The sequence below is a fragment of the Notolepis coatsorum genome, assembly GCF_963971535.1.
Source record: "Notolepis coatsorum genome assembly, chromosome: 2".
Lineage (NCBI taxonomy): Eukaryota > Metazoa > Chordata > Actinopteri > Aulopiformes > Paralepididae > Notolepis > Notolepis coatsorum.
In genome coordinates, this window is record NC_140166.1 from 115,481,132 (window position 1) to 115,504,101 (window position 22,970).

General features: G+C 42.7%; 1 protein-coding gene across 1 annotated transcript in view; it reads left to right on the forward strand.

The window, feature by feature from the left end:
* Window positions 1–22,970, forward strand: part of LOC311223493 (neural-cadherin) — a gene marked incomplete at both ends in the record, with an annotated part of 1,556,546 nt that overhangs the window by 891,662 nt on the left and 641,914 nt on the right. The window contains 3 exon segments of the mRNA XM_084308277.1: window positions 11,628–11,798; window positions 15,518–15,690; window positions 21,331–21,498. Coding sequence (XP_084164403.1) covers window positions 11,628–11,798; window positions 15,518–15,690; window positions 21,331–21,498 — 512 coding nt within the window.

The following is a 22,970-nucleotide window of genomic DNA, read 5'->3' on the forward strand; positions in this document are numbered from 1 at the left end:
ACCATATACTCATAGCATATTTTTAGTTCACACAATGGAAGGGGTCACATAACATAATTATGTATAAAAGGATGCTATACATTTATGATGAACATTGTTTATAGCTGTTTATCTGTAACATAATCTGACCATTGCCTAACTAACCTTAGGCATTTATCCTAATAAACTAACCTGCACTGTAACACGCAACACTTTGATGAATATTGTTACTCAGGTGATAGAGTTGTACCCTCCCTGATCACCTATCGTACAGAACTTGTAAGTCGCTTTGGATAAAAGCGTCAGATAAATGACTAAATGTAAATGTAAATGATGTCCAAGGGGTGGGGTGTCTGTATGCTGACAGTTAGGGACACGGTGCAGACCATGCAATAGAGATAGCTGTAGTTATTATTTCTTAATACACATAATAATAATAATACGTGTAAAACGAATACATTGTATTAAGATATATTAGAGTATTTGACAAGGTTAAGAGAATACATACCATAGAAATACTTTTGTCATGTTTACAAGAGTCCCCCATTTTCAATTAATCAGAGCCTATATGACATACATGACATACAGATAGACAGTACTGCTACATCCATACATTTAGGACATAACAGATTTACAAATACAGCACTGTTTGTGATACAAAACAACAACAAAAAGAGTGATAACTTTTTTTGTATTTTATTTTTTTATTATTTTTTAAACAAACATATAAACAAACATGACAACACACGATAAGATATACAAGCATTATTAACAGTGCACATCCATTGAAATCACAATTTAGTTAAATGTATTATACAGGATATACCCCTAATACCTGCTATCTAATACCCTACACACATATGCTCTAGCTCGTACCCCCCCCTCCCGGACCCCCCATTGGATAATCCATCCATTATCCCTCGCTCCTAACCAGACACTACCATTATATGCTAGCTTTTATTCTCTCCACCACTTCTAACCACATTGTTGACAATTCATCATTGTTACATGAAAATATGTTTGCACCAGATTTAGCAGAAGCTCATTTCCATCTGTGGTCTATCCAGCTGCTAACTGTATTTGAGTGAGTTAAGTCTTGGTGTTATGGTAGACTCAGACCTAAGCTTTAAATCACAATCAACAAGTTGACAAAAACTTAATTCTTCCACCTAAGAAACATAGCTAAAGTACGGCCATTTATAAATCAAAAGGACGCTGAAAACCAGATCCATGCCTTTATCTCAAGCCAACTCGACTACTGTAATGCACTCCTTACCGGCCTCCCGAAAAAATACAATGATTATTGCATTATTTTATTCTATTTTACTAACTATTTTATTGCACTGCACTATTTTACTTTGTATCATTGAATCATAGACGCCTGGCCATAAGAGCATTCGGAGCATCTCTGCTCTCCCACTATTGAACTTGGGGGAGCAAAGGTATGCTCTTGCTCCACCACTTTTTGATCATATGAAAAATATGATATATCCCCCCCCCAATATATAAATCTAACCATAACTAGGTTATGGTTAACTGAGTTTTATAGTGAAAAGAGCAGCTTTATTGGTCAAGATTGAAGGCTCTATATTGCAGGAAATTGCACGTACAGGTTCATTAAATTCAAAAAAAATCTGCCGTGGAGGGGGTAGTGCCAGACCCCCTCAAAACCACCCCTTGCCTGCCCAAAAAGATTTAAAAATTAACACTTTGGTTGCCTAAGGTTAAATTAATGATATACCATAGATTGCCAGCGCTATTTGTCTATGGAGAAAGTCCCCTTCTTTGCAGGGCTATAACTTTTTAAATTCTATTGCTACATTGCCATTATTAGGGCCCATTCAAAGTCCTATATGTATTGTTCATTGTGTAGCAACGTTAAACTTTTTCATTCACATATTCATAGTAAAGTATGGTCTAATGTATAAGTATGTTTTCATCTCTTTCTGCAGCTTTCTCCAGAACGTGATATATAGCCCCAAATGCATTATATTGATGATGAAATACAGTTTGATGGCAATCAGCGCGATATAAAAAATTCCAACTAGACGTACTTCTAGAAGTTACTACACGTCATCTGATGTTGACCGGATGGGCGAGGGGGCGTTTATAATTCCGTGGGCAGCGTTATACCAATCATCTAATGTGGGTCAAATGTTGATAATATCAGTTATTATCGAAGACGGTAACGTTACACGCTGAAACTCACCCCAGTCTCCGCGCGCCGTTGGGCGATCATCGTCGAGTAGAAATTGTATCATTATGGGATATATTTTTACCCGGTCCATCTCCAGCTTGTATAATGGTATATACGTCCAAATCATGTTGTTTATCGAGTTATTGGCAATCGATCACCGTGTAGCGTGACGAGCCAGAGTCACATGAACTATAGCGAGCGCCCGGAAGTACTACGGTCGTCATGACAACCTCTATTCAACATCCTGTTTTGGCGATTGCGCCGATCGGCCACCAGATGGCGCTCCTGAACCGCCAGAGAGCTCAGTGGGTCCTGCTGGTGGATCTCAGGCCAGCGGAGGGACATTATGAATCCGATCGCAGATTTTTGAAATATTGATATAAGGACGCTGTACAGCGTCCCCCGGCAACTTTAGCATGGCCAGCAAAGACGTGAAAAGACGTGTCCCGGCACTCAAAGTGTTAAAAGAATAATTACAAAAAATAAAATAAAAAAACGCAGGCACCTATCGGGGCTAAGCCCCGGATCTCCTACAATCCTAAATCCGCCCCTGGTGTACAGGTATATTCAGAGTTAAGAGATTTGATAATTGCTGAGTCACCTCTTTCCAGAATATCTTAACTGGTGGGCAGTCCCAGTACATGTGCATAAATGTTCCCTCCTCCCCATCCGTGCATAAGGAGCATTTGGAGTCTTGTTTAAGACCCATTCTGTTCAGTCTTATAGGAGTCAAGTATGTCCTGTGAATATAGTTAAGATTGATTTGTTGATGGTCCGGGTTCCTTGATGTAAATCGAACATTTGCCCAGGCTTCTTGCCAATCAAAATCTTTTTCCAGGTCTGGTATATACCTCCTCCAGACTGAGTCTAGGTGGAGGGTTTCATACGAGGACGTTAGTAATTGATGATAAAAGTCTGAAACAAAACCTCTCGATGTCTCTCTTTCATAGAAGAATTTGTGGTATCTGTGGTGTTCAATTGGTATCTTTAATGGAACACCGTGAGCCTTCAAACATAACAATAACTGTGCGTAAAAATAATATGTGGACTCGGTGAGATTACATTTTTTGCGTATTTTTTCATAACTACAAAAACCCTGTTTGTTGAAAACATCACCTAATGAGTGTATGCCTTGCTTTTCCCATATAGGGAATCTTATAGGTCGTTTTCCAATCAGGAGTGCATTGTTATTGAATAAGGGAGTATGATTATGCCATTTATGTGGGTTCGAATATTTTTTGTGTGTTTCACGCCATATCCGGATCGCATGAGTAATTATGGGGCCAAATTTCCGTTCGCATTGCTTAATTGATAATTTAGTGTATGCTATGTCCTTCAGTCTATTTGGAGCTACTATATTTTCTTCTAAATTTCTCCAGGATACTATTGCTTGGGGATCAAACCATGTTGTCAATGGTCTTAAAGTGTACGCCTTAAAATAGTGGAAAAAATCTGGAAATGCCATACCACCATCTGCTTTGTTTCTCTGTGCGGTGGATCTTTTTATACGTGGTGGTTTGTTATTCCAAATAAATTTGTATGTGGAGGAGTGTAATTTTTTCCAGTAACCCTCTGGGGAAGGGGGGGGGGGGGGGGGTAACGGTAGCATTGAGCTGAAGAAGTTGATTCTAGGTAGTACGTCCATCTTAACTATTGATATCCGTGCCTGTACTGAGTTTTTAAGTTTTGACCACCTGTCAAGGTCGTCTTTGATTTTGTTTTGGATTTTTATGTAATTGTGCTTCACCGTTTGTCTTATGGTGGGGAATATTTCCACTCCCAAACATCTAAAGTGTTTTACCATAGGTATCTCTTCTGGGAGGGTTATATTTTTTGCAGGGGCGTTAAGTGGAAGGAAAGCCGACTTCGGCCAATTTATCTTAAATCCCGATACATTTCCAAAGTCCTCAATCAACTTGAGCAGATGAGGCAATGTGGTGTTGGGGTTTTGCATGAACAGTATTACGTCGTCCGCATATAAACTAATTTTATGTTGTGTGCCCTTGATTACGATTGGTTCTATGGATTGGGATTGTCTTATATATTGTGCTAAAGAGCTAATGATAGATCGAATAGTCCGGGACTAAGAGGGCAACCCTGTCTAGATGAGCGTGATACCGGAAAGATTCCGGAGGTGATTATACCTGTTGTAATCATGGCCGATGGGTCTTTGTATAATACTTTAATCATATCAATGAAACCTTTACCTAACCCCATCCTTTCTAATACTGCCCATAGATACGACCATTCCAACCTGTCAAAAGCTTTCATTGCATCCAGGGACAGCATCGCCTTAGGCGTGGTGTTGTCCTTGTCCGCATCTAGTACGTGCAGTAATCGTCTTATGTTATCAGTGATCAAGCGGCCTCTTATGAAGCTAGTTTGGTCCGGATGAACTAAAGACGTCATATGCTTTTGTAATCTGATGGCTAATACCTTAGAGTACAGTTTGATATCGGTTCCGATGAGGCTTAAGGGTCTATAACTACCGCACTCGGTGGGGTCTTTGTCTTTTTTAAGGAGGACTGTTATGAGTGCAATATTGTCGGGCGGCTACGTGGCATAGTGGGCAAGGCGCTCACCACGAATGCAAAGACGCTGGGCTCGCCTGTTCGAGCCCAGCGCTCCACATTGCTTTCAGTTTAGCTGGTCGTTCATACTAATACACATTGGCCGTATTAGGGGGTGGGAAACTGATGGGTGGGGATCGGGCGTTGTGGACAGCAACTCCTACAGGTCGGTTGGTGCACCTGCGCAGTAGAATCAGGAAGTGTCTGGGGCAGCGTGAGCCTCCCAGATCGAGCTGCGCAGGTGAAAAGATGCGACTGCTGTTACCTCAAGTACCGGAGGGGACTTGTGCTATGTATGACTTAGTCCACATTGCAGCCGGCTTGTGGGAGGCAAGAAACAGCGTTCGTGACAGGGGAGGGTTGAATTGGATGATACGAAATTGGGATGGGAGAAAATATAGAAAATGGGAGAAAAAGTGGATACATTTTTTTTTTGCAATATTGTCATTCTTATGGAAGTTCCCCTCCTTGACTGAGTATAAAATCATATTTAGTAATAAGGGTCCAATTATGTCCCAACAAGAGAGATACATTTCTGTTGGGATACCGTCTCTTCCAGGTGCGTTACCACTTTGCATTTCGGATATGGCCTTCTTGAGTTCCTCTAGCGTGATCGGTGTTTCTAACTGTTTAGCGTCATCCTCTGAAAGTTTAGGGAGGTTAATTTGATTAAGATATGTGTCCATTTTGTTTTGATCGAAGATCGTTTCTGATTTATAGAAGTTGGAGTAGAATTCTTTGAATGTTGCGTTTATTTTTTCAGGGTCTGTAACAAGTCCTTGTTGTGCTCTAATGGTAGTTATATCTGCAAATTTTGCATTAACTCTTAATCGCATAGCTAATAGGTGACTTGGTTTGGAACCTTGAGAGTACTGCTGTTATCTTGTGCTACGTATTTGTATTTCAGATTGTTGTCTGTATATGGCGTTAATCTCTTTTTTTAGTACATTAACTTGATTTTCCAGTCGAACAGAGTTGTTGTATTGTAAAGAATTAAATAACGTTGAGTAAAGCGTTTCCAGTTCAGCCAGTTTTGAGCATCGATTCTTGCGCATTTTGGAGGAAAAGCCATCAGTGAAATCCTTGATCATTCCCTTTACCGACATCCATAATATTCTGGGGTCCTGCACCGAGTTTGCATTCCTCCATAGGAATACTGTAAGAGCTTCTTTGAGTTGTGTAATGAATTCCTTGTTATTAAGCAGCATCGAGTTAAATCGCCATCTTGGGGCTCGGGAAGATAGTATACCAAATGTTCCTTTTAGGAGTAAATGACAGTGATCTGATAATGCATTGGGTATCATTTCCACATCATAGTTATCAAATAGTCTCGGGATGCAAAAACATTATCTATTCTGGATAATGTGTTATGTCTCGCAGATCGACAAGAGTACTTCCGGGTTGTGGGGTTAAGTGATCGCCATAAGTCATTTACACCTGTAATCTTCGACCAATCCTTTAATGCATTAGATTAATTGTTTTGTTCGTTGGAAAAGGAGGGGTAAGATTTGTCCATCCTTGGATTCCAAATGGCATTAAAATCCGCACCAATTATAAATGAGTAATCGGGAAGTTCTAACATTGCTTTGGTAAGTGTAGTGAAGAAACCAACTTTGTACAAATTTGGGGCGTATACCGCTACCAACGCTATTTTCCTGTTCTTGTGTACAATCTTAGCTATAGTTATCCGACCATCTGCATCGGACCATACTCCCTTCAATTCAATATTCAACTTCCGTCTAATGACTATGGCAACTCCACGAGTTCTCGTTCCAAAGGAAGAGTGACTAATGTTATGATATGTGTTGTCCGCTAACGTATCTATGTCTTTCTCTAAAATGTGCGTTTCGCTTAGCAGAGCCACGTCAACCTGTTCTGTTTTCATCAGTTTGAGCACGCTTTTGCGTTTGTGTTGATTATTTATTCCCCCAGTGTTCCAGATCATTATATTCAAACTAGCCATAATCTATACATGTTGTTGTGTAGTTGTTGGTAATGCTTCTGGAGTGCGAAGCTACAATTGATATACATCCAACTATTGAGGTCCCGTTGAGAGCCGAGCTTAAAAACATACATATATACAAATAAAAATCCCCTAAACCCCCCTCCCACCGAGAGTCGTACAGGACTGTGTTCCATAGACACATCCTGCGCGTATGACTCCCTCCCTTAAGCCACCGGGTTGCCCAAAATGAGCTTTGTAACCCTAATCTACCTATGCTAATTGCCATAGGATCTAAAACTTTCATTCTAATTCAATAGAATGTCGCTTTTGGTCTTGCGCCTTCCCATTAATGTAATAACAATAGTGTGAAAAATGAAAAATATACCTTCATTGATATATTCATTTGAACCTTCTACTACCTTATGTTGGAACCATCAGAAAAAGGAAAAGAGTGGAGAAAAATACTAACACAAAAAAAAAGAAAACAAAAGTGAGAATTAAAATAAAACTCATCAGAGAAAAAAATAAAAATAAAAATGAATAAAGAGAAAAACAGAGATTTTTAGAGCTACATTATGCAAATCTCTAAAGCAGTGGAGTAATTATTTAAAATATTAGAATAACCTTGTCATGCATATACCTTTAGATGTGGCTGATGTTTTTAAAGCCTTATTGAACTTCCGTCACTGGATCATATGCTTATACATACCGGATGTTAATGTTAAAGTTACAGGCCTTCATTGTAGGAGTGCATTATATTCTAGAAGGTTGTAGAATACCCTTGTAAATTCGTAAACACTGCTGTTATGTTCCAGAATGATCTTCCTACCCAGGAGTCATGACCTACTAGTAATTTCCGGAATATTCCATTGTGCCCCTGAGCAGTCGAGAGAAGAGTCCAGAATGATCCCAATGTCAATATTGGATTATTGTCTCCTCAGAGACCAGAAGTCTATAAATATAATGCCTTACGATCCGTATTAAACACTTTTTGCCTCAGTGTTGCCAGCATGCATATCATCTGTTGCTTTTGTTGAGCCGTGGTAAAGTCATTCTAATAAAAGTACTAAAATACAAAGAGGAAAAAGAAAAAATTTAGAAAAAGAGAGAGATGAGTAGGCTTATCTACTGATTCGAGCCTATGTTGCGACCGGCCCCCGAGGGACCAGATCCATGTTGCTTCATGTATTCCTCTAGGCGAGCGTAATCCGTGCCTAATACCATCTTCCCCCAAGATGGATAGTAGTGCCGGGTACTTAAGGCTTGGCTTGAGATTTCTCTTGTATAATCTCTGCAGCACATCTTTGTAGGGGACACGTAGAGCGATGGCCTCCTTGCATAGATCTTCATAGAACAATACTGAATTTTCACCATATTTCAGTTTCCCCCATTGATTGCGCGCCCCTCTGATGATCGCGTCTCTTATTTCTGTCTTGCGCAGAGTAGCAATGATAACCCTCGGCCTCGTCCCGTTGCCTCTTTGGTCTCGTGTACCGACTATGTAACATTGATCCACTATCGGCGCTGTGGGTAGGATATGGTTACCTAGGATACCTGCTAACACAGTTGGAAACATGTCGTCTGTGCAATTGACTGATTCATCCAGTCCCACAATACGGATATTATTTCTCTGGTAGTAACGTTGGATCTCGAGCCGACTCTCCATTGCTTCCTCTTCGATGTCTTGTATTTTCTTCCGAAACGCTTTTTCCACCTGTTTTATCTCCTTCGTTAACTCTGTAAATCCATCGTTAACAGTCTTCTCGTTCTCTTGGACTATCAGTGTAATTCCTAGCACCGTATTCTCCACTGCAGTGATTCGCCCGGCCGCTTTTATAACCTCTTCGAATTTAGCATCGATGTGTACTTTGAATTCATCGATGTGTACTTTGAATTCATCGATGTGTAGTTTGAAAGCGACCATCTGATCCTTCCCTGCTTGTATCTGATCTTTTATCAGGTTAGTCAGAGACTTGAAGTCGGGTTGTGTAACTTCACTGCTTGTGTCAGTTGACGTTGTGGGTGCGTTGGGGCAGCGGTTCTCAACAGGGGTTCCGCGGCACACAGGGGTTCCGCGGAGAGCTGCCAGGGGTTCCGCGAGATGCCTGGCAATGTTCTTTAAAAATATAGAATGACAACAGTCTTATTTTGAAAATCCTATAGCGAGTCTCATTTATGCCCACGCGCAGCTCCAGCTATAATAACTAGGCTCCGAAAGCTAGCAACATTAAGGTCATTATGATACTCTTATTTTGAAAATCCGTGGTGTCGTGACTCATATCCGCTCCAGCACACAGCCAATAGGATGCATCTCCACACAGCAGGCTGAGCAGTGAGCAGTAGCGTCTCTCAGCTCAGCAGTAGTAGCGTCTGGATCTGGAACGCAGACATTGAAACACAGCAAGGGTAGTGTTTTTGCGACCCAAAACAAATCCCTGCTGTTTTATTCCGCAACGGGTCAAATGCATATAACATGCTTTGCAATCCTTACCATTCCTTTATGACCACGTTGTGTTTAAGACCGGAATTAATGTCCCGTTACCATAAGCTAACAACAAGCTAAAAACCCTGTTCAGAGCGACAGAGAACAGCAGGGTGGGGACTTAGTTGGAAGGATGACGGGGAAGGAGGGGGGGGGGGGGGGGGCATTCTCCCTCTATGTGTGTGCGTTTGAAAAGATGATGAAGTCAGACTACTATATTATATTGATAGTAAATGTACTGAGGGTGGACAGACAGATTATGTTGATATTTAAACATAAAAAATACAATACATAATAAATGTATCCATGATCATCATGCAACATAAAACAATTGCAGGAACGGTTTGGGAGAGGAAGGTGTTTTAGGTTGCGTGTTCCAAAAAATTTACTTAAAGTTTAAAGCTCAATATATCAAAACGTGGCACTTTATAGTGAATCCAAATTCTTTTTGGATTACAGAAAATTATCCCTAAAGTGCTATCTGTTGCAGCTGCACTGTTTTCCATGAAAATACCATATTTGGATAAGTTTGACCATTTCTAAAAATCTGAAAATCATTATTTAATAAAACACAGAAAAGGATCACCAAGTTACTCTGGATAAAAAAAAACTTTACAGACAACATTGAGACAAAGCTTCCTGACACATCTCCATCCAAACTCTTGGAAGAACTCATTGAAATCTCACCTGATACCACCTGGAGAGCTAGTTTCAGAGTGTGGTGCTGAGTACCAAGTATCTCATGATGCTGCAGTTAAGGTGTTGATACCATTCAGCCCCACATATCTGTGTGAAGCTGGCTTTTCATCCATGACAGCTCTGAAAACAAAATATAGGGCCAAGTTGAGCCTTGATGATGACATGCGTGTTGCCTTGTCAAAGATCTCCCCACGTATTGACCGTATTATTAGCCAGCAGCAGCGGACCTCGCATTGAGCTAGAAATGTCCACTGAGTGAACAAGTGCTTATTTTCTGTATTTATTTATATTTTTTGAGAAATGGTAACTTGGTGATCCTTTTCTGTATTTAGAAAAAAATACATGATTTTCTGTTTTTGAGAAATTGTCAAACTTATCCAAATATGCTATTTTTATGGAGAACAGTGCAGCTGCAACAGATAGCACTTTAGTGATCCTTTTCTGTATTTAAAAAAAAAAAACTTTTGTCATCAGATTCAGATTCAGACAACTTTATTGATCCCGCGTGGGGCAATTCATATTTGCAGATTCACCAACAAGCAACAAAGACAAACAAACAACAAAACATCTCAACGACAGCACGGCAAATAAAGAGTCATTGTATCATCATTGTAGCAAAAAAAACAGGACCGGGAAAGTCTTTATCGTATGTAGGGGTGCCCTGGAATATTTTATTGAACACAGGGGTGCCTTGGCAGCAGAAAGGTTGAGAACCCCTGCGTTGGGGGACACGGTGGATTTGATGGAAATTATCTTCTCAAATTCCCCTGCTTTCTCTCTGTGTTTTTCCCCGCCGTTATCGTTATGTTGTCGTCTGCTGTCACCCTCTCGGGGCTAGTCGTCGTTGGTCCGGGTATATTTTCCACTATTGACTCCCCAACGGGGCTAGTCACCAACGGTATTGATGTACTGGCGGCTGCTGTGTCCTTCGAACGTGTCAGAACTTGCGCTGTCAAACCGGAAAAAGAGTGATAACTTGTAAGTGTGTGTATGGGTGGGTGTGTGTCTGTCCAAGCTGCTTTAACTGTTTCAATAGGGTATTTCATATGTCTTAAATTAATAAATTAAGACTTATTTTTGGATATAGATCACATCAAAACACTCTGTATGCTAAAGTTAACTAGCTATCCATGACTGACCCTAGACTGTTTCAATGGTACACCTTCATTTATAAAGCATTTATAGGTCAACTACCCTTTTTACCATGGCTCATACCTCACCATCACATCAAACCCAGTTTACAGCTTACGATCCCAGGACTCTCTCTGTCCTTCCAAATGGACTTTCAATCCAAGTGCACTTTGCTTCTATTGAGAAATAAAGATTATCACATGCCATTAAGGTTGAATGCCACATCTTTTAGCCGACTATTGCTTCCATTAGCAAACAGAAAAGGGAATCGTCCCACACTATCGTCCTAAACTACATCATTAGACAAATGGATCTCGAGGACACGCAGTACCAGTTGCTTTCTCGTGTGTTCTGTTCCAAAGCTGTAGCAATAATAGGGCTAAATTCATTAGTAGGTGTACTTGTGATGCAAAAGATCGGCTTACATTTTTAAAGAAATTAATATAATCTCACTCACTCACTCACTCACTCACTCACTCACTCACTCACTCACTCACTCACGGTTAGCCACTCTGCCCCTAGTGGAGGCTCACATGGCATTGTGCTTTACATTTATGACACATTTGACTCACTGAGTAGACTTCAGTAAAGGATTTGTATTCTTGTGGCTCCTGTGGTTTTCAGGAGTGATCGTGACAGCCAGGAAGTTTGACAGAGAGCGCCAGCGGGAGTATGCAGTGACTGTGACGGCTACAGACCAGGCCGCCAACCCACTGATCGGTATCTGTCAGCTGACCATCCTCATACTGGACCAGAACGACAACAGCCCCAAGTTTGAGAACCTCCGATATGAGTGTGAGTGTTCCGCATGTCCAAACATGCTACGAATGCTCAAATGCTGACCACCGGTGACTAAACACCAGCGACACTGGTTGCAGTCTTTGTCTTGGCATTTTCATTAATGTCCCATACTCTGACCCTTACCTTAACCATAACTGCTTACCCTTACCTTAACCATAGTAACTTACCCTAATCTTAACCATAATGCCTTACCCTAACCTTAACTATAACTACTTACCCTTATCTTAACTATAACTACCTACCCTTACCTTAACCATAACTACTTAGCCTAACCTTAACCATCATGCCTAACCTTAACCATAACTATTTACCCGTACCTTAACCATAACTACTTACCCTTATCTTAACCACAACTCCTTACACTAACCATACCTACGTACCCTAACCTTAAATATAACCCAAACCATAACGACGACATGCCTAACCCTGAAACAGATCCTTTGCCTTGTGTGGTTTGGCCATTTAAATAAATTTAGATGAATATATAATTTTGGTAAGCCTTCCTGTATATATATATATATATATATATATATATATATATATATATATATATATATATATATATATATATATATATAATAATAACGTCCTGACATCCTGTCTGTGCTTAGGTTATAAACTCTTCAGGCTGAAATGCTGTTTTTTTTCAAGTTGGTGAAGTGGGACAATGTCACTGACATTTGGACACAGACTATGGTTGGTTTGTCGGTGTGTGAGTCTGGATCAGCCTAGCTTAATAAATAAGCTTCACGGACAAATAAAGGACATGTGAAAGTGGATTGTTGCACATGGGTCTAGTGTACTACAGTGAGTCCTGGGTCTAGTGTACTACAGTGAGCCCTGGGTCTACACCCTGGGTCTAGTGTACTACAGTGAGCCCTGTGTTAGGGATTATCAATCCCTCGTGAATTCTTAATTGATTTGCCAGTGGGCCAGTCGGCCGAAAGACGAAGCGGAAGACAGAGTATTTCTCAAACGGAGCTTTTATTCATTAGAGAAGAAGACAGACAGTCACCCCGCGCGGGCACATCACCAGTAGACAACAGAGCAAGGAGAACAGAATGTCCATATTACATGTCATTTTATACACTCTTGAGAAAGGGGAGGGGGGTGTGTGTATGTCTCTGTGTGTGTATGTATGGGTGTTTGTGTGGTGTGTGCTTATGTGTGTGTGTGTGTGTGTGTGTGTGTGTGTGTGTGTGTGTGTGTGTGTGTGTGTGTGTGTGTGTGATGAAAGGAAGGGACATGATTTTGCATGTATAACTGCCAGAGAGAGAGAGTGAACTAGGATTTTGCATGTTCTGCTACATGATTTTGCATGTGTGTGAGGAGGGAGCCGGCCCTGTGTGTGGAAGGGGGAGAGAGACACAGACTTCTAGGCATATTCTTCATTAAGGCCTTTAGATATATAGAGGATATTCGTCATCAATGAACTGAAAAACCTATCAATTCCCCCTTTTGACGTTAAATAAAACGTCAACACACAGTTCATTGATCTCCCCTAGACAAACGTGCCTCCTCCGGTCCGCTGCCTTCCCAGTGTCTCAGACTGTCCTCTCCACCTCTCGCCGGCCGGCCCACCATCACTCCAACTCAGCTCAGTGTCTCCCCTGCGGCCGCTTCCCCCGTTCTCGTCGTGGACGAACTGCGTGTCGTAGACGACGATCAGCGGTGATTGATCTGCGGTCTCCGCGGTCCCTGGCTGCGGTGTTCCTCCCCGGTGCTGCGGTGGTCATCTCCGGCCTCTCGCACAGCTGCCATCTCCTCCGGTCGCCTCTCATCCTGGCCCGTCTGTCCTTCGTCTCCTCCTGCCTGTCATCCGGTCGTCTGGTGGTCTGGTCACGGACGTCTGAGGGGCTGCTGGTATCTCACCCCTGGTTCAGACGCGCTGCAGACAGCTGGTAGTGACTGCTGGATCCTCTGCACTGTCTCCTCCTCCTCCGCGTCCCCGTTCCGTCCTTGGTTGCGGCTGGCCCACATCAATTCTCACTCTGGAACCTCCATTTGTTAGGGATTTCCTATCCCTGGTCGTGAGTTCTTAATTGATTTAGTTGTGGACCAGTCGGCCGAAAGACGAAGCGGAGACAGAGTATTTCTCAAACGGAGCTTTTATTCATTAGAGAAAAAGACAGACAGTCACCCCGCGCGGGCACATCACCAGTAGACAACAGAGCAAGGAGAGCCCAGAATGTCCATATTACATGTCATTTTATACACTCATGAGAAAGGGGAGGGGGGTGTGTGTATGTCTCTGTGTGTGTGTATGTATGGGTGTGTGTGTGTGTGTGTGTGTGTGTGTGTGTGTGTGTGTGTGTGTGTGTGTGTGTGTGTGTGTGTGTGTGTGTGTGTGTGTGTGTGTGTGTGTGTGTGTGTGTGTGTGTGTGTGTGTGTGTGTGTGTGTGTGTGTGTGTGTGTGTGTGTGTGTGTGTGTGTGTGTGTGTGTGTGTGTGTGTGTGTGTGTGTGTGTGTGTGTGTGTGTGTGTGTGTGTGTGTGTGTGTGTGTGTGCTGAAAGGAAGGGACATGATTTTGCATGTATAACTGCCAGAGAGAGAGTGAACTAGGATTTTGCATGTTCTGCTACATGATTTTGCATGTGTGTGAGGAGGGAGCCGGCCCTGTGTGTGGAAGGGGGAGAGAGACACAGACTTCTAGGCATATTCTTCATTAAGGCCTTTAGATATATAGAGGATATTCATCATCAATGAACTGAAAAACCTATCACCTGGGTCTAGTGTACTACAGTGAGCCTTGGGTCTAGGCCCTGGGTCTAGTGTACTACAGTGAGCTCTGGGTCTAGGCCCTGGGTCTAGTGTACTACAGTGAGCCCTGGGTCTAGTGTACTACAGTGAGCCCTGGGTCTAGTGTACTACAGTGAGCCCTGGGTATAGTGTACTACAGTGAGTCCTGGGTCTAGTGTACTACAGTGAGCCATGGGTCTAGTGTACTGCAGTGGGCCCTGTGCCTCTAGAGCAGGTCAGGAATCAACACCACGGGTGAGGTCAGAGGTCATCTAAGATTAACTAGGTGTAGGAATGTTACAACCTGACACAATAGAGTGAAAGAATTGCCTCTAATTGTCTCTACATGGAGGAAAGGATCAGGCTACATTACACATTAAATATGGATACATATTCATATTCATATCAGCTACATCCATGGGCTATCATGCTGCTAGTGCAGCTGCAAGGCAATGCCAGTCAGTCAGTTAATCAGTTAGTTATTTAGTTAGTTAGGTAATTAGTAACTCAGCGAATGTTAAAGTATTCAAGTACTGTACCACATTCTCTGGCAAACCTTAACTAAATATCTAGTTTGTGGTTTTTACTGGTGGCCTGTCATGCTGTCAGCTGCTTGGATTTGAATATGTATTTAGCTGTCAACGCTGCCAAGAGACTATACTGTAGAAGTCAACCCTGACTGGCATGAATCAACACAGTACACTGCCAGTTCACTCACTCACTCACTCACTCACTCACTCACTCACTCACTCACTCACTCACTCCATCTTCTCCCCATCCTCCTCTCAGCTCTCCTCATCTCCTCTCCTCATATTATCCTCTCCTCTCCTCTCTTCTCTGCTCTCTCCTCTCCTCCCCTATCCTCTCCTCCTCTCTCCTCTCCTCTCCTCATCTCTCATCTCCTCATCTCTCCTCTCGTCCTCTCTCCTCTCCTCTCTCTTCTCATCATCTTCCCCTCTCCTCTCCTCCTACAGACTTCCTTCGTGAAGACACCATGATAGGGACCAGTTTTCTTCGTGTAGCAGCTCATGACGCTGACTTTGGCAGCAACGCGGTCATCACCTACTCTATGTCTGATGAGCAGCCAGAGTACCTCCGTGTCAACCCACTGACTGGCTGGGTGTTTGTCGACCAACCCATCTCACAGGTAAACTTTCACAGACACACACACACACACACACACACACACACACACACACACACACACACACACACACACACACACACACACACACACACACACACACACACACACACACACACACACGCACACACGCAATAATCATAAAAAGACTTAAAAGTAGCATAAAATAGACTGAATAAAATAGTGCAATTGTGCAGTGCAATAAACTAGCTCTCATTTACAGTACAACAATCTTAGTGTGGATGTAAGGAGTCTGAGTGGCAGAGTGTATTAAAAGGCAAAGAGGTAAATTTTTATCTCAAGTTTTATGTCAAGTTCTACACTAGACTCTTTCCACTGCTTATATATCAGAACACTATCTAGTACTCACTCAGATACATACATTTCTTCATCAATATCAGTGGGGTTCTCAATACGGTTCTGATTCCAGCTCAATGGGATCTGATGTGGTGTAGAAAGCAAACCCAAGCTTGACTACTGCAAAACATAGTGAGCTGTGGTCATTGCTGAGGAGGAGTTACAAGCAGTGGCGTCGCGTGGGTAAAATATTTTTTTTAATTAAAAATGTGTATTTCTTTTACAAAAAAATAAAAAATAAAATATATATATATATATATATATATATATATATATATATATATATATATATATAATATATATTTAAGCCAAATAATATTGTGACAAAATAAAAATGCACACTAAATAAAAATACACATTTCAAGTGTAAACATACAGCTAACTACTATTCCATGGGCTAGATTTAATAAGATTCGAGCTTAGTAAAGCGCTTCCCACACATCCAGGGCGGCAAATGTGCAGAGGCTAGAGTACTTAGTTTGCTGACGGACCCGTTTTAAGGTGTGGGAAGCACTTTACTAAGCTCGAATCTTATTGGCTACTATTGGTTTTGGACTCCACAAGCATGAATCACATGGTGGATGCTAGAGAAAGACACCTCCCCTCTGCCTCCTCTGCTGCAGTGAGCACAGTCACTGCCTCTGCTCAGTGAGTCTGACAGTGTGTTAGAGAGAGTGAGAAGGAGAAAATGGAGACATAAAAAAAAAAAATATATTATTATTGTAAACTATATAAAACATTTTTTTTTATATATATTTCATATTTCATATTAATTCATATTTTAATAATGGGGAAGCATGGCTTCCCTTGGCTTCCAGGAGGATTCGCCACTGGTTACAAGTAGGGATGTCCGATATTATCGGTATCGGTTAAAAAAAAAATAATAAGTTATAAAGATTTTTTTTTACATGTATATAACCTTTATTTACCCAGGCAAGCAAGTAAGAACAAATTCTGATTTTATTTATTGTCAAAAGTATGCATAATGTTGTGTTAATTCCACAACAAGAGATATGTAATGTTAATTACCCTGCATATATCGGTATCGGTTGATATTGGTTGATATCGGTATCGGAAATTAAGAGTTGGACTATATCGGTATCGGTAAAAAAGCCAATATCGAGCATCCCTAGTTACAAGAGAGATTAATGATTGATTGATTGATTGATTGAAAACTGTATTAACAGATTGCAGAATGGGTACAATACAGTACGGCTCAATACACACAATTGTTAAGGGGATGCAGACCAGAGAAATACTTTCATCTTGATTACATCAGGGTACCCCATTTTCAATTCATAATGACATTTATGACATACACAACATACAGATATACAGATATATATCATGACATTTATGACATACATGACATACAGGTATACAGTACTGTTACATTTTTGTCATACAAGATATGCAAATATACAGTACTGTTTACATTACATTTACATTTAGTCATTTAGCTGACGCTTTTATCCAAAGCGACTTACAAGTTCTGTACGACAAGTCATCAGGAAGGGCACAACTCTATCAGCTGAGTAACAATGTTCATAAAGTGTTGAGTGCTACAGTGTAGGTTAGTTTATTAGGACAAGTGCATGACAGTAAGGTTAGTTAGGGTTAGATTTTTTTTTTTTTTTTTTTTTTTTCAGATAATGGTTGAAGAAGTGCGTATTTAGTCGACGGCGAAAGATTGGACGGGTTTCGGCTGTCCTAACTGGGGTGGGTAGTTCATTCCACCATTGTGGGGCAAGAACTGAGAATGGGCGACTTCTCTTTGATGACCCTCCCGGAGCTTGGATAGGAGTGGGTCTGAGGCGGCCAGAAGATGCAGAGCGTAGGGGTCTTGCGGGTGTGTAGTTAGAGACCATTGACCGGAGGTAGGCGGGAGCGGTTCCCTTTGCCGCACGGTATGCGGATTCGTGCAGCAATGGGGAGCCAGTGCAGGTCCCTAAGAAGTGGGGTGACAAGGGCCGACTTCGGTAGGTTTGAAATCAGGCGGGCCGCTGCGTTCTGAATGAGTTGAAGAGGCTTAGTGGCAGTGGCCGGGAGGCCAGCGAGCAGTGCGTTGCAGTAGTCGAGGCGGGAGATGACTGTTGATTGGACGAGGAGTTGGGTGGCTTCTTTTGTCAGGAAGGGGCAGATCCTTCTGACGTTGCTCAGGAGGAATCTGCAGGTTCTGGTTGTCGCTGCGATGTGAGCAGATAAGTTCAACTGGTCGTCAAGGACAACACCAAGGTTCTTGGCGGTCGGGGACGCGGTCACAGCTGCATTCTCGACTGTGATGGAAAGGTCTGTCAGGGGGGAGGATTTGGCCGGCAAGTGAAGCAATTCTGTTTTGCTTAGGTTCAGTTTGAGGTGGTTGGTCGTCATCCAGGCGGAGATGTCAGACAGACAGGCCGAGATCCGCTCAGAGACGTGGATATCTGAGGGAGGGAAGGAGAGGAAGAGTTGATTATCGTCGGCATAACAATGATAGGAGAAGCCATGAGACGTGATAATGTTACCCAGTGATTTAGTGTAGAGGGAGAAGAGAAGGGGTCCTAGAACATGGTAGCATGCAGTTTGCGAAGATTCTTGTCAGAGGCCTCGATCCTATGGTGAAAGAAAGAAGCTTTGGCATTAGTAATGGTTTTGGAGAATGTTAACAAGAGGTTGTGATATGTGTCGATGTCAGCAGTGAGGCATGACTTTCTATACTTCCTTTCAGCCGCTCTCAGGACCTGTCTTTGTTTTCTCACTGGATCTGTCAGCCATGGACTGGGTGGGGAACGGCGGGCAGGTTTCTCAACGAGGGGACAGAGCTTGTCAACGGAGGCTGCAAGGGCTGAGAGGAGGGTGGAGGTTGCCATCTCTGTGGAGAGAGCAGAGAAGGTGTCACTCGAAGGTAGAGCGGATAGTATGTCAGATGAGAGGGTGGAGGGGGATAGGGAGGGCAGGTTGCGTTTGAGTGAGACGGTTTGAGTTGGGGTGAAGACCTTTCGGTTAAGCATGAGAGTTAGTGAGAAGGATATGAAGGAATGGTCAGATACATGTAGGGGAGTTACCGTGGTGTTAATGATGCTGGAGTTACGGGAAAATATGAGATCCAAGGAGTTGCCTGCTTTGTGGGTGGGAGGCATGGCAGTGGGAGTCAGGTCAAACGATTGTAGGAGGGAGACCACTATGACTGACTGAGATGAGTCAGGCAGGTTGAAGTCGCCCAATAGAAGGAGAGGAGTACCATCTTCCAGTAAGGAGCTTAGAAGCATGTCCAGCTCATCTGTGAAGTGATCGAGCGGACCTGGAGGGCGATAGAGTGTAACAATGGTGAGATTGAAAGGATTAGAGACAGTTACTGCATGATATTCGAGAGAGGAGAGTGACAGTGCTGGGAGTGGTGTTAAGTTTGTAGCCCATGAAGGAGATATCATGAGGCCAGTGCCTCCACCCCGTCTGGAAGGTCGAGGTGTGTGAGTGAAGTTATAGTTTGTAGATAATGCTGCAGGTGTTGATGAGTTATTGGGGGTTATCCAAGTCTCGGTTAGAGCCAGGAGCAGCAGATTTAGACTATGGGTGTAGGCAGTAATGAAGTCAGCTTTCTTGACTGCTGATTGACAATTCCATAAGCCTTCCCGTACTGTGACAGGTGTATTAGTGGCTGTAGGAGGGTAGGGGAGATTAGCCAGGTTGCTAGCAAACTGCCGTGGGTGGGTTGAATCTGTTCTGGAGGAGCAGATTGTGGATATAGGTATGAGACACATTGTGGTGTCAAGAGTGGCAGGGAGGAAGGGAGGTAGTAGAGAAGTAGCAGAGTGGGAGGGAAAGGGACATTTTTCAGAGTGGAGTGAAAGATAGGACTAGGGGGTACTTAGCACTAGGTGGATTGGTGGATCCTTCAGCGGAGAACGCCAGGAAAACTCCTCTTTGTCCCTCTTCGTTTCTCGACGCTTCGCTGACGCTAAGCCAGCAAGCCTTTAAATCACTATCACTAATTAGTGCCGTCTTAACACCTGGCCCTTAATGGGGGCACTTAACAAAACAAAATGGCTGTTTTAAACACACCCCTTAAATCAAGTCAGCTGATTCCTCACTTTTAAGATTCACTAATAAACTTAAAATGGCTTACCCGAGGTTTCAGTATAAAACAATGTTTCTCAGTGAGTGTGTCCTGTCCTTCCTTAACAGAGCTCAGTACAGAGTGATTTCAACACAGACTGGACTTCTGCTTTTAAACTGTTAAACAGAGATCCTAACAGAAAATATATACATACAATGGGGAGGAAACTCTACATTTACCGTGGCCAGTTTCGAATTGCAGCCTCCCGTAGGTGCTCTTTGAGAGCGGTTTTGAAGGTGGGTAGGGATTCACATTTTTTTACGGCTGTGGGTGACACATTAGAGACTCTTCGCGTGTCTCAAGTAGAGATGAGGAGAGGTAATTCTGAGCCCAAGTATTGAACTCTAAAGGCTTTCTTCTGACTGCAGGCAAATCTGATTTGTTTCCCGAATCAGATCTTTCTCAAATCAGATCTTTAACTGTCCGCACTGTTTATTTGCAAATGATCAGATTGGATTTGTCTCATTGTGTGTCGCATTGCGGGTGACACTTTTAAATCTTATTTGAGTGGCCAGAGCATCCGGACCGAGACGCATCTGTAGAAATCCCAATGGAATCGCATTTAAAACCACCTCCAAATGCGATACAATGTTTTGTTTAAAAAAATCGCATTTCATGTGTTTGGACAAAATAAATACGGATATGCCAAAATGGATTTGGGCTGAAGGTCTGAACAAAGCCTGAATAGCAGCTATTTATTTCCAATAGTAGTAGTCTTTCAACTGCAAATTTCAAGTAGAAAACTTGAAATTTTGGTGAAAACAATGTGTTTTAAGTTTCTTAGCTTAAACAGTTTCTCATGTTACACATGGTTTAGGTTAATCTCTTATAATATCAATATTGGTCTCCTCTCCTCTCCCTTTCCCTCCTCTTCTCTCCTCTCATTATCCTCTCCTCTCCTCGTCATCTCTCCTCCCCCCTCTCCTAATCCTCTCCTCATCATCTATTCTCCTTGTCTCTCCTCTCCTCATCCTCTCATCTGCTCTCATTTCCTCTCCTCATCTCTCCTCATCTCCTTCCCCTCTCCTCTCATCTCCTCATCATCTAATCCCCTCATCTCTCCTCTCCTCTCTTTGCCTCATCTCCTCTCCTCCCCTCTCCTCTCTTCCACTCTCCTCTCCTCATCCTCATCCTCATCCTCTCCTCTCCTTTCCTCCCCATCTCCTCTCCATTCCACTCTGTCTCCCCAGAGGACTTACATCACCAGGCAGGTTGTAGCCACAGACGGTGGTAACCGCAGCAGCTCGGTGGAACTGGCCGTCACCATCACCAACGTGAAGAACCAACCGCCGCAGTGGGAGAGAGACAGTTACAATGTGGTCCTTCAGGAGAACACCGTCAGAGACACGGCTGTTGTGGTGAGTTACACACATTTGAATACTTTATTTGGTTCCACAAATTATATTACATAAAGAGGGAATCAAATGTATCGGGGCCAAGCAGCATTGAACACTTAAGGGTACACATAGCACCTCCTTCTCCACGTGGCTAAGCTGCCAATAATAGCTGAGAACAGAGCAATATTTGGCCATTTGTTTGGCTTTTCTTTTATACATTGCAGCAATTCTCAGACCGGTCATGGTGCATTTTTATATGCATTTACATTTACATTTAGTCATTTAGCTGACGCTTTTATCCAAAGCGACTTACAAGTTCTGTACGACAAGTCATCAGGAAGGGTACAACTTTATCAGCTGAGTAACAATGTTCATCAAAGTGTTGCGTGCTATACTTGTCCCGGAAGCCTCATTGCTTTTACCAAACGGTTTGTGCGTTTTGCGAATCTGATTGGCCACTGACGTTTCTTTGACGTTTCTGGTCATGTGACATGTGCGCCCAATCGTGTGACGGCAAGTTCTTTGGACGGTTAAGCTTAGGTGCTCTTTCGAAGTTGGTTATGGTTAGAGTTTGTCTTAGAGCATGGCGATAGAACGCCAGCCCTGATTCCAAACTCTAACCTTAACCAACTGCGAAAGAGTCGCCTAAGCTTAACCAGTGATAAACTAGGCGTTAGGTCGTTTGCAGGCTGCTCGTCATGCGATTGGGTGCACATGTCACATGGCCAGAAACGTGCATGGCCAATCAGAGCGCAAAACGGGAACGCGGAAACACGAACCGTTTCGTAAAAGCATAGACACGCCCCGGAAGGCCTGGTCAATGTACAGATCAAAGGCACAGCCTACTTCTATGATTAGCACCACCTTGTGGCTGGTGTCACACACACACACACATGCACGCACACACACACACACACACACACACACATACACATACATATTACATACATACATACATACATACATACATACATACATACATACATACATACATACATACATACATACATACATACATACATACATACATACAGTGATGTACCTGAACGCGTTCAATGAACGATCGTTCGTGAACGCGTTCGTATTTTGGGCGAACGTGAACAGAACGGATGTTTTCCCCCCTAAATGAACGTAATTGAGAATGCGTTCATTCTCAGCGCTGTATAACGGCGTTCAAAAGTGCGTTCATTCTCAGCACTATAACGGCGTTCAAACGTGTGCCAGATTTCATATGCCTTTGGCTTTCAGCCAAAAACCCAGTTAAATCGCACCGTAAACAGGCTATAAAATAATGCTGAAAACCACACAATCTGGCAACCGCTCTGGGCGGGGCTTCGGGGAGTCTGGTAGTAGAGCAGCAGCACTCGCACTTTCAGAAGGCGCTGCACTCGCTCAGAGTCAGACTCTACGGCTTCGGTGTATGAGCATTTAAAAGAGTTTTAGTTAAAGTCAGTAAATGTTTTGCACTTTGAATATTGAACTTTGAGGTACAA